We start from the raw sequence: 13,080 nt of genomic DNA on the forward strand, positions 1-13,080 counted from the left end.
CATAGGTGATTAGGATCTCATTATCTTTCTCTTGCAGATCATGAGGATGTGTTGGAGTCATCTTCCCGAGAACAGGCCCTCATTCCGTGTTCTGAAAGAACAAATGCTGATGATCTCCCAGAATATAATAGTCGATTGACTGACTCAGATCATATGCGACACCCTCATCTACAAATCCTCAGGTGGAGCACCTTCGTCGTCCAACCAGACGTTAGCTTCCTCTTCCGACCCTTGCTACAACTATGAGCACACTTTGGTTGAACTGTGCAATACATTGAAAAGAGTTGTTCCCAAAAACAAACGCCTTCAAGAAACAGGCTCCAAGAAATATACAAAATGAAGGAATAATGTGTGTTCAGAGTGTTTTACAGGGTGATCCTCTATGTATATATGAATTTTATATATGTATACAGTCTTGAATTTTTTACAAATGTATATTTCTATGAATTTGAGTTCCCCTGCAAACCCCTACAAAAATGCCTCGTCATAGTTGAAATTTTCTATCTGATGTAAAACATTCTTATAAATATTGTGACAAGAAAATTTCACCAATGCAAGTTGTATTAGTTTCTTCAGAAATAAGTGATAATTAATGTGTTTATCTCAACATATATGAAAATGTGAGTATTCAAAATATTTTGTGATTTTTTTATATCTTTATATTAAGTCTTTTTTCTTATCGCGCATTTCATATTATCTCAAACAGATGCATTTGAAACATTCCTTTTCTGTCCTCTTTCAATCAGAAATTTCTAAAACATTCCATTCAATTGGTTGATATTGGTGCCTCATCAATATCAAGTGGTTTTGTGGTTTCTTGATATGTACTGAATCTAAAAGATCAGTTTTGGGACTAGTCAACAATGGTGGTATTGATTATAGTTTTTTATTCATAACTGCATCAACTAATTATAAAATAAGGGATGATTCAAAATTAGTATAAATCCAAATTCGATATAGTTTAGTATAAAATGTGAAATCAGTTGTAATGAAAATATTCGTGACAATATATAGAGTAAGCATAAAATATTTTCGAAACAAAATTAAAAAATTAGATATCTTTTTCTGCTTCTGGGATAGAATAATGTTTTTCGAGCAGTTCTGAGCAAGATTTTTTATTGACAGTGTTATTTTCATCTAAATATTTTGATAGTTCAGATGAACAAGTGAAAAAAAAATATGGAAAATGTGAACTGTTCATACCACTGCCAAATTTTATTCTTTTATGGTAAAATTGAAAATTTGTGTAAGATAATCAGCGTTTTCATCGAGGCAGAAAGTATTGTGATGATCAAACAAGAAAATTTAATTTTATTAATGTTAACTGTGTTCAACAAGTTAACGATGTCAAGTATGTGCAAGAATTAGACATTTGGGAGATATCCAAATTTAAGTGTATAAAAGCAAATTTTTCTAAATGAAATATTTTGTGCTAATTTAATTGAAATTCCTGTCTGTATATATATAATATAGTGTAAATTGACTGTTTAGCTGAATATAATTCGAATACTATGTATATTATGTCTATGATATTAAAGAATTGATAGAATAATTGTTATATAAAGCAGTATGAATCCTGTAAGTATACCTTACATTAGATCTATATACAACAAATTATTTTGTATTTCTTTAGTAGTTGGTAATATTGAATGAAAACATTTGTTCACTCAGTACTTATGTTGACATGAATAATATATGACAATGTTTTTTAGGTGAATTTTTTATTTTTCATACCTTTCAGATCCATTATCTCCTAAATTTCAATAGCAATGGGTTATTTGCTAGAAGGATCAAAGAAACCCAAGAAGATCAAAGAAGCAGGACATTTTTGTGATGATTCGTAAATTTCAATAAAAAGATCTATTACATACAAAATAGACAAATTTCAATGCAGAATGCTCTTCCATAATTTGATGCCAATCTATAAAAAAGAATTTGAAAATTTTAATGAAAAAATCCATTCAAATGGACAAATTTAAATGCAGAATGATCTTCCATAATTTTATGCTGATATTATCTAAATGTTCCAAGCATACATTTATTATATTCAAATACTTTTTCGTTTTCTTAAAAGATCAATTTGAATGAAAGTATGTATCACAGAATAATAATAATATATATTCCCATGATCAAAACATCCACTGAAAAAAAAAAAAAATACGTCAATAAAACTAAAGAAAGTATGCAACACTAAAACTTAAAATTAAACTGGCGTGTTGAAAATTTTTGTAAATGATCGTTAAGATATCTACTATCTCCACGTCAGTGCTTCTCTAACTATTTTAGAATGAGAAATTCTAAACTAGACATTTGATCTTTCTATTACCTACCTTAAAAGAAAATTGTAATCAAAAGTTTCACCATCATTGATGAGTATTCTATAAAAATAAATTTAACAATTATAGTTGAAGGAAACTAGTAATCTTACATGAAATATTTAATTCACTCGTCCTTACTTTATGGAAATTCATGACCAAATGAGATAAATTTTGTTTTATTTCATTTGATTAGATTCAATTGGTATTACGAATCTACCTTGTTGATTCTAAAGAAAGATAGAGTATCCTATATTATTCTTCTAGATAAATGTAATAAGGTAAGTGAAATTCACAATTGCTCTATTCTGATCATAATTCTAAATCAGCAATATATCTAAAATGTAAGTTATCACAGTACAAATAAATAGAATATTATATGTATTAAGAATATCAGACTGTAGATTGTATGTAATACTTTCTTCCTGTTTTTCATCATATGATTATGAATTACAACAAATAATCGTTAACATTTTATATCCCATTTTCTTACGAGGAGAGGATGTTTTCACAATGATAAAATATTTTTCGAGTATAATCGCAATGGATTATGAAATATATTATTTCATTCCATGCACCAGCTCAATAGGTTGTAGGTACAGAGTGCATATTTGTTTCATCTAAAAATTGGTATTTCGTATGTATGTAGGTACCTATACAAGAGTCTTCCTAAATTGGAAGTAGAAACAAAAATGGGAGAATAATTTTGAGAAAAAAAGACCTACAAATATGTGCCCGCAAACGCTTAGTTTTCGAGGTACAGGGGTGTTAAAATTTAGGTTTTCTCTAACAGCAGCCGCATTTCTATAGATATTCAATTGAAATTTTGCATAGATATTCTAATTTAGCGTTTACATCATGTAAGATGCCAATTCCAATTGCAAATCTACAGGGGGATATTTTTTTCTGGAACGGTGCCCGCTATTTTTCCTCCAGAACTTTATCTTGATTGATGTGGCAGTTTAAAAATGTGAAAAGAAATTTTGATTAAGTACTGATTTTTCTGGTTTTGTCGTATCTGCTGCCAATTTCGGGAAAAAAGGTTCAACCAATTCTATAGAAATACTAAGGACAATCCAAATTATCATAAAAATCCAGTTTGTAAGCTGTGAATTGTGATGAATTAATTAATTATTAGTTTTGAGGATTTTTTCCGATATGTAGCAATGATTCATAAAGATTCAATAAAGTCTATAATCATTATATAATGAGTGAAACTACAAGAAACATCTTGTATCTCGAGAATAAAGAGTTTGCGGTCTTTTTTATTGAAATTAAAAGGAATCACTCATTTTCCTTTGCACCTCCAATTTAGGAAGACCCTGTTTGGCCTGCGATTTCAATATTTTTCTGAAACTGTACATTTCCAACTGTATTCAATACACACTTAGATCTTAAAAGGCGAAAACAGCTAACCATCTCCAAATAAAGCAATTTGAGACCATTTGAAAACATCATGGCATTTTTATAGAACAGTAAAAAGGTCCGGTGTTTTATTTAGCGATTTAATGGTTGAATATGATGAATATCGTTATAAGCGACAAGAAGTTTAATTATCATAATTGCATTTAATGTTCTAATACATATATTTCTAGCTTCTTCCTATTCGTATTTCTGCGTAATCCTCCGAATATGCAACACCAAATTTTTGATTATTTGTTCGAATTTCCCCATTTCGAACACAAAAATCAATTTCAAACCCAAAAATTCGTATCAGGAACATATGATGATAAAGGAGGTATTCAAGTCGAAGATCTTCTCTAGGCAACCAATCATACACGACTTTGTTTTGTGTGTTGCCTGCTCAACTGTACCCCTGTTCCTGATATACCTCTTCGATCTCATCTGTTCCTGTTACAAAATTCGTACACCAAATTTTTGATTATTAGTTCGAATTTCCCCATTTCACACACAAAAATCAATTTCAAACCCAAAAATTCGTATCAGGAACATATGATGATTAAGGAGGTATCCAAGTCGAAGATCATCTGTTCCTTTTACAAAATTTGTACACCAAATTTTTGATTATTAGTTCGAATTTCCCCATTTCACACACAAAAATCAATTTCAAACCAAAAAATTTGTATCAGGAACATATGATGATTGAGGAAGGTATCCAAGTCACAGATATTCTCTAGTCATTATTCGTTCGAATTTTCCCATTTCAAACACAAAAATCCACAGTGATCTCGAGATGGAACACCGTATTCTCACGGGAAAGCGAACCATATAAATTGGTTGAGAACGCCTACAATGGGCATACGTGAATTACGAATGCTCAAAAGCTCCATATACCTACTTCACGTCACTATATTCCTCATTTTTCAGTTCAATTCTATATCGCAAATATAATTTTGAATTTCTGTGGTTTCGACAACGCTATCTACTATTTTGAACGAAGCTTGAAGTTGTTGGTCTTATATACAAGCAACATCTCAACCAGATCGTATTTGTTGTCACGGAAATATTGCGTATTTTTATTTTAAAATATTTTTTGATTTCTCTTTGGTTAGCTTATATCTACATTAAAAACTCAACTCGTCAGTTTTTACTGTTTTTAGGCACTCAGGTTATCTTTCCGATCTTCATCTTGAATTTTTTATTTATTATGAAATTTCGTATCGAGCTTGAAATTCGTTATTTCACATATGAATGGAAATTTTGATCTCGATGACATTTGCAGTTTTGAAATTAACTGGAAGACAAAATTTCAAAAAGCTAAATTTATAGAATTATTCAGAGTTATAAGAGTTTCCGTTCTGGATATATCGTGTTTACGTCCGGCCGGTCATAATTGAATTTAACCACGGATTCGTCATCGCTGAGTCGAACTTTAAATTTTGATATCATTTCCAGTTCAAAATTATAATACGAGCATTGCTATAAAACGGGTAACGTACTCCAAAAAACTCACAACAAAAAGTCAATATGCGGCATGCCAAAAGAGCCCATTCAAACAGTTCAGCTGTTTGAAGGTCCTAATATGCCGACACACCTACTATGACAGTGTACCACCCTCCTCAACACTGTCACAACTCCTGTTGTGTACATGTTATTGACGTCATTAGTATACCTACCAATTTGACAAATTTCGGTTACGCTTCGAAGAACACCATTGAGTCATCTGAGGTCTGACGGGTTGGTCTCATGGGTACATGAGGTGGCATTATGCATCTACCGCATTTCAAAGTCGCATGACCAACTGTCCGACGTATTCATCTCATTGTCCGGACACGTATCTCATCGATCTTTTTTCAATTGTGCGAAATTCCCTGTAACCCGCCCCCTCGATCGATGCGTAGATCGAATTTGCAATCTGCGGTATGTCCCTATCCGGCTGGCAGGACCAACAATCAGGGCGGGCTTCGGAGAATTTTCGTTAATGTTCGAATAATGAAAGTTTGTTATTTTATACAACGAGAATCGATTATGTGGAAAGTCCGCTTTGAGGTATTGTCGAAAACATTTTGTCGTATGTTGGCACACTATACTTCATACTCACGCGGTGTTTGAGCTTCACTTGTCCATTCAGATTGTTTACAGTGCTCTTGTACTGACAAAATTCAACTCATATGTTGAAATGAACTGTGTTTACTTTCAATAAAGAATATATTTATATCATAGATACTTCGTTCAATATATAATATATTGAACGAAGTGTCTATGATATATCATGCAAATCAATGTAATTTTGTTTGAAAAAATGCTGAACATATCCTTCGGAATTGACCAGATTCGTGAAAAAAATTGAGCTTCAACATGGCGAGCTTTATTCTATTGGCAGAGTCCCCAAAAAAGTTGTACCGAAGTTGGTCCAAATTACTTGGGGGACTGCACAGCCAAGAATGTCCCTTTCTGCCTGGTCCCCCCACTTTGTCTTGCAAAATAACTTGGTATTTGCTATTTCCCATGATGTGTCCAAAGTATTGAAACTTCCACTTTTTGATGCTTAATACAATCTTAGTGCTGTTTCGCATTCTCCATAGCACTTCAACACTGGCAATGTGATCTGTCCATGATACATAGACACATAACTTTGCTTCCGCCGTCTTTCTCCGAAATTCGAGGCTTTACTGTAAAAAACTGGTTATATATTTATGATTCAAAGTATTGTCCATCGCTGGCCACTACTTTCTCCCATCTTTCGGACAGGGTATGAATATCGCGTTGAAAAAACTGGTCATTTTTTGAAGCGATCCACGAATCGATCCAAGTTTTTATTTCTTCATAAGACCTAAAGAGGTGGTCAGCCAGGCCGTGTGCCATTGATCGAAACAAGTGGTAGTCCGAGGGAGCAACGTCTGGAGAATACGGCGGGTGGGGTAGGATTTCCCATTTCAACGTTTCCAAGTAAGTCTTGACCTCTTTCGCAACATGGGGTCGAGTATTTTCATAATGTAAAATCACTTCATCATGTCTCTCGTTGTATTGGGGCCGATAACAATCGCCTGTGATTGTTTCAGTCGGATTAAACAACTCATAATACACTACGCCGAGCTGGTCCCATCAAATATTAAGCATGACCTTGAATAATCGGTTTGGCCGTCGACGTGGAAGCATAGCCGAGATATCCTCATGATTTTCTGCGCTTGGGATTATCATAATGAACCCATTTTTCGTCTACAGTCACAATGCGATGCAGAAATCACTTTTGAAATGGCTTGTTGCTTCACTCCCAATGATCCTGCCAATTCTTGTTGCGGTTGACATAAGTCTTGATGAAGTAATGCTTCCAATGCAGCATCTGGAGCGCTGAAAATATAAACATAAAATGTTCATATTTCTATAGAAACAACAGCGCATATCGGAAACGATGTGGATTTCAAGTGAAGTACCAGCAAGTCTCTGAAATCCAAGGAGGCTACAAAAGTCGCCAATTTTATCTTACCTACATATTTTTTACAGTGACCTAATAAACCACCGTGGTGACACGAGTTGTCTCGTTTTTAATTGGTTGCCGGTTTCTGAGCCTAAATATGGCGGCTTTTTGTTTACCTGATTTTTGGAATTTTTTCGAAATGTAAGGCCGATTTTATTATGTCACTAGTAGGCATTATTCAGTTGAATAAATTTGTTCTATGTTTGTTGTATGTGTCAGCACTCAATCGTATTCTAAAGTTCTATGGTTAAGCCCCTCTTCATTCATAATTTTTAAGCTCAATTTGAAGCTATTGCCGCCACTTTGTTTTATCAAGTCACTGTAATTTTTTCAAGATTGAGTGACACCTTAGCAATTACTTTAAATCGATATCGATTAAAAACCACAGAGTACCTGAACCCAATCCTGCACCAGGAGTACCAACACACGCCGAAATACGATCGTGGTGTGTCCTTATGGAGATTTGCGGAGATCTGTCGAATGCATGAATGAAATCGTGTATCCGATCGGCTAGCAGAAGAGCACGTTGCATGCCCGCAATTTTTCGAATCCCCGACTACATCGAGGTAGTTGCGACGATCGGTTTTGTGCGTTGATCAAAAGCGTGTGTAGCTGTAGCGAGCTTGCTACTGGATCTGAACCCGTTTCGTTTCGGCGTTTCAGTTGCATTACGGACGTGATACGCTGAAGCTGGATGGGTTAACGCGAGTTTAGGAGAAGCGCGTATTGATATCGCAACGATCGGAAAATTTATTTTTGTGTGCCACTCGCTGTTTTTTTTTTTTTGGTTTGATCTATGGATATCGATGGAAGGTGGTCGCAGTGAGTACCTTTTTGTTTTGTTTATGGTGTTATTGCTGATGATAACCCCTTTAGTATCTGTGAAGGAAAAAAAATTAAGCTCTCGTGAAAATTTTATAGTTTCTGTTTTGGAATTTTTTATTATCAATGTAGGAAGCTGTTTTCGAATATATTCGCTTCAAAAATTGGTTGCTACATCGAATTGATCCTCCTAACGACAGTACGATTAATTAATTTTGAAGGCAAAAAATTAAGAAATCAAAAGCTTGGCGGAATAAAATTGTAAAATTCGAAAGAAGATTTGATTCGATTATTCTGAATAAAATACTCTTAAAAAAAGTCCTAGTCCTCTCAGTTTCGGAGTTATGAATTTTCGAAAATATACCTAATTCGGATCTAGCCAAGAATTTATATTGTAAAGCATTTTTTGCGCTTCAATTCGTGTTGATATTTATTCGATGAATTCTAGAAAATATAATTGTTTTCTGCTGTGATAAAATCTATGAAAAAAAAGGATTATACATGCCTATACAAAAAGTTGTTATAAATAAATCATTTATTATAATTATTATGACTTGAACTATACAGGATGAGTCTTTGATTTTGTTTAGAATTTGTTGAGTATTATTGCCGATTCGACCAAGGAAAAAGAATTAAGCTCTCGTGAAAATTTTACTGTTTCTTTTTTGGAATTTAAAAATCGAATGAAAAGAATCTGTCCGATCGATATAGGGAGCTTTTTTCAAATCTATTTGCATAAAATTTGCTACAAAAATTGGTTGCTATATCGAATTGAACTTCCTAACAAGAGTACGATCGATTAATTTTGAAGGCAAAAAATTAAGAAATCAGAAATTTGGCGGAATGAAATCGTGAAATTGGAAAGATAATTTGCTTCGATAATGTTGAATATAATATTTTTTGGAACAAAGTCTTAGCCCTCTCAATATCGGAGTTATGAATTCTTGAAAATTTAATTCGGATCTAGCTACGAATCGATATTATAGTGCACTTTGCTGCCTTAATTCATGTTAAATATTTATTGGATGAATTCTGAGAAATATTATTGTTTCTGTTTGTGATAAAATCTATGATAAAAATTATACATTTTGATGCAAAAAATTTCAATGAAATCACTTGTTATAATTGAATTTAGTAAACACTCTATACAGGGTGAGTCTTTGACTTATACATATATTTCAACCGGAGATTTCTGAGGTCAAGAGAAAAACTTTTTCCTTTACAAATTTTTCCGATTTGATTTTTTTCTCACTTTCAACAACGTGTATCTTTTCAACCAAGCCCTCGACCGAGCCGAATCGGAAAAAATGGTGGAGAAAAATGGGTTTCCTTTAAACTTAAGAATCTTGGGTTGAAATATATGCACAAGTCAAAGACTCACCCTGTATATAACAAAACAGTTTCTGGCGTATTTGTTATTTTAGTATTTGTACACCATTTCCGAAAATAAGGCAATTTACGATTACCCTTCATCTTCCTTTCACCAATATTATCTTTTTAATTATTCTAATTAAGTTAATCATTTTAGTTCGGAACCTCAAAAACATTATGTGAAGTTGTAAGTGATTGTATTTATTCACATTTACGGTAGAACTTTGCTTTATTGCCTACGAATCCATATATTGTAGTGAATTACGTATGACTTCAATTCGTGTTAATATTTATTCAATTAATTCTAGGAAATATGATTGTTTTCCATCTGTTATAGATTCTCAGAATGATCTCGAATAACTGAATCTCATACCTAATTATTTGATTCATTATTTACTTAATGGAATTAAATTCATACAACAAATACTGCAAATTCCACAAAATATCTCTTGATGTATGAAGAACAAAAAACAAAAATGAAATTCAATACTAAGTAAATACAGTTGTACACACAAATTTACAAAATAAATGTAATTGAATATATAATTGAATTTTATTCAAATGGGTCTTATACTTTCTGTGAAAAGCTTTAGATTGTAGTTTCCAATATATAGACAATTTTTTCATCGAAGGTCGAACAAACAAATATATTACGTAAACACTCATATCCCTTACTGAACAATTCTAGTTCAGGATAATTTGAAAATAACGCCGACAAGATCCAATATACCTTACAACTTTTTTATTAATTATTAATAATTACCCTATGTTCAACGTTATATGCATCTGGAACCTGATATTATATTACATTCAGAACCAGTTGAAATGTAAACAACGTGATTGAAAATAAGTAATTAAGATAGCCAATTAGTTCACGCTTCTGTACTTCATTTGGTAATTTAGGGATTCCCCGAAACTACTGATAAGAGCTCAATAAGTACTTAAGTTTCATCAATAATTTATGTGTGCTAGTAACACAATATTTTTTCTCAATGGACTACAAATTGGTGAAAAATTTTTTTTATTCTGATTTCAGACAATTTGTTTCAAGAATTCATGTACCTATAAATGAAGACAAGATAATCGTGGCTAACTCTAAGGGAATGAAGACATTTATTTCTTGTTTATTTTCTGGAAAAAAAACTCGATTGATAATTTAATACTATTCGGTAAAATTCGTTTCAGAAATTTTTGTAAAATCTTGCAGTTTTGTCTTTTTTGTCACTGAATATTTTAACTGGTTGAAAATTAGAAAAATACGTTCGCAAGTTTTGGGAATAAGAATACATGTAATTAAATTGAAACGTATTACACTACATAGTTTTATTACATATTTTTTATGAAAAAATGGATTAGTATTCATCCGATAGTAATCAAAAAAGTTTTTGCTGCAAAATCACTTATTATAATTATTATGACTTGCATTCAGTAAACAACCTATATATTACAAAACAGTTTCCGTGTTTGTTATTTTGATATTTGAACTCAATTTCCGAGAATAGGCGATTTTGGGTTGCCAGTTGCCACGTCTATTCCTTCTCCCAATATTATCTTCTCAACACGTCTATGTAGGTGTATTGGCGCCACTGGAAATGAAAAAAAAAACAATGTTATCGAGAAATTATTTTAATTAAGTTAATTATTCAAGTTCGGTATATCAAAAACATTCTTGTTGAAGTTGTAAGTGATTATGTTAATTCTCATTTTCGGTAAATCTTCAGCATTATTGATTGTAAATATAATGCTAGATATCTGATTAATTATGTGAAGAAAATTGTAGTAGAAACTGATAATGGCAATAAGGATACTTACGCAGTATAATCAATGTTTTAACAGAAAATCAGATTTTTATTCATTCAATGCCACATTAAATTCTCACTTTTAATACTGGACCTGACAAATGATAGGAGGAAAAAATTTAAAATTGCAATGAATCCCTTAATACCCCTATCTACTGTAGAATATAATAAGATCTTATTAGAAATATCAGGTGTGTGAATAAGTCTTTTCCGTTTTTTTCAAATTTTGAGCCTTTATTGTGAAAAAATGGTTACAAATGAATTATTGAAAGTATTGGCCATCGCTAGCTACAACTTTTCCCCATCTTTCTGGCAACATACGAATCCCGTTGCGAAAAAATTCGACCGGTTTGGCCTCTATCCAGTCATCCACCCATTTTTTGGCTTCCTCGTAGGAATGGAAGTGCTGGTTAGCCAGGCCATGCGTCATCGATCTGAAGAGATGGTAATCAGACGGAGCAATGTCTGGACTATACGGCGGGTGGGATAGGACTTCCCATTTGAGCGTTTCTAAGTATGTTTTCACCGGCTGTGCAACATGTGGGCGAGCATTGTCATGTTGCAAAATAACTTTGTCGTGCCTGTCGGAGTATTGTGGCCGTTTTTCTCGCAGTGCGCGGCTCAAACGCATCAATTGTCGTCGATAGACCTCGCCTGTGATCCTTTCATTCGGTTTCAGAAGCTCATAGTAAACCACACCTAGCTGGTCCCACCATATACAGAGCATGAGCTTGGCGCCATGAATATTTGGCTTGGCCGTCGATGATGATGCATGGCCGGGTAGTCCCCATGATTTTCTTCGCTTCGGATTATTGTAACGGATCCACTTTCCATCGCCAGTCACGATACGATGCAGAAAACCCTTTCTTTTATGTCGCTGAAGCAGCTGTTCGCAAGTGAAAAAACGCCGTTCGACGTCTCTCAGCTTCAGTTCGTACGGCACCCAATTTCCTTGCTTTTGGATCATTCCCATGGCTTTCAAACGCTTGGAAACGTTTGACACGAATCTTCATCAAGCAAAGTCGCCAATTCTTGATCTTCAAAGATTTGCGGCCGCCCGGTACGCTCCTTGTCTTCCACGTCGAAATCGCCATTTTTGAAGCGTCGAAACCATCCACGAACACTTGAATCATCGACACAACCTTCTCCATAAGCTTCCTGAAGCAACCGATGCGCCTCGGCAGCAGATTTCTTCAAATTGAACCAATAAAGTGAAACTTCCCGCAAATGACGTCGACTCGGCTCAAATTTCGACATTTTCACGATTTCAAAAATTTATGATGCGAAAAAATTTCAACTAATGTGTTAGTGTGGGATTGTTGACAGATGAATAAGCTTTGATTATGACATATGTAACCATTAAATACTCGCACAGTATTGGTGGCGCCATCTCTTACAAAAAACGGGAAAGACTTATTCACACACCTGATATATGAATAAAATTCAAATTCAATAAAATGAATTTTAAAGTCCGAAAATAACGAAAAAATAAATTTTTCGAAATTTATGCAGCATAATTCTAAATAGATCAAATCACTGGTTGATAATGACAGCTATTATTCTCGAGGTGATAACAGCTATTATTATAGATTCAAATTTTTTGCCAACCAAAGCACCTGTATTCTTTAGGCCTTGTTGTGTCTTATGTGCATTCTTTCAATATCATTTTCTAAGAAATAATTAATTGTTCAGCTCCCAGAATGCATTTCGTGGAGAACAAGATAAGGCTGATAAGTAGTGAATAGCTGTTTATTTATGCATGCAGATTATACTTGGATTACCCGAAATACACACACTATAAAATTTTATCTCTATAAATATTAATAAGAAGGCTGTATGGATCAAAGGATGGCAAGTTTATAGTCTTATGCGACAATCAGTTCGAGCAGAAGCG

At 33.4% G+C, this 13,080-nt stretch overlaps 2 protein-coding genes across 4 annotated transcripts in view; both read left to right on the forward strand.

Moving 5' to 3' along the window:
* LOC123683762 (tyrosine-protein kinase Btk29A) overlaps window positions 1-1,711 on the forward strand; it is a 63,566-nt gene extending 61,855 nt beyond the window's left edge. For all 3 annotated transcript variants that reach the window (XM_045622643.1, XM_045622644.1, XM_045622645.1), the window contains one exon: window positions 38-1,711. In XM_045622643.1, the coding sequence (XP_045478599.1) occupies window positions 38-139 (102 nt within the window). In that variant the 3' untranslated portion in view covers window positions 140-1,711. The remainder of the gene's footprint in view (window positions 1-37) is intronic.
* Window positions 1,712-7,739: 6,028 nt separating this feature from the next.
* Window positions 7,740-13,080, forward strand: part of LOC123683993 — a 75,438-nt gene continuing 70,097 nt past the window's right edge. Inside the window, exon 1 of the mRNA XM_045623036.1 lies at window positions 7,740-8,016. The gene's annotated coding sequence lies outside the window, so the exon portion shown is untranslated. The remainder of the gene's footprint in view (window positions 8,017-13,080) is intronic.

Source organism: Harmonia axyridis, chromosome 7 (assembly GCF_914767665.1).
Source record: "Harmonia axyridis chromosome 7, icHarAxyr1.1, whole genome shotgun sequence".
NCBI lineage: Eukaryota > Metazoa > Arthropoda > Insecta > Coleoptera > Coccinellidae > Harmonia > Harmonia axyridis.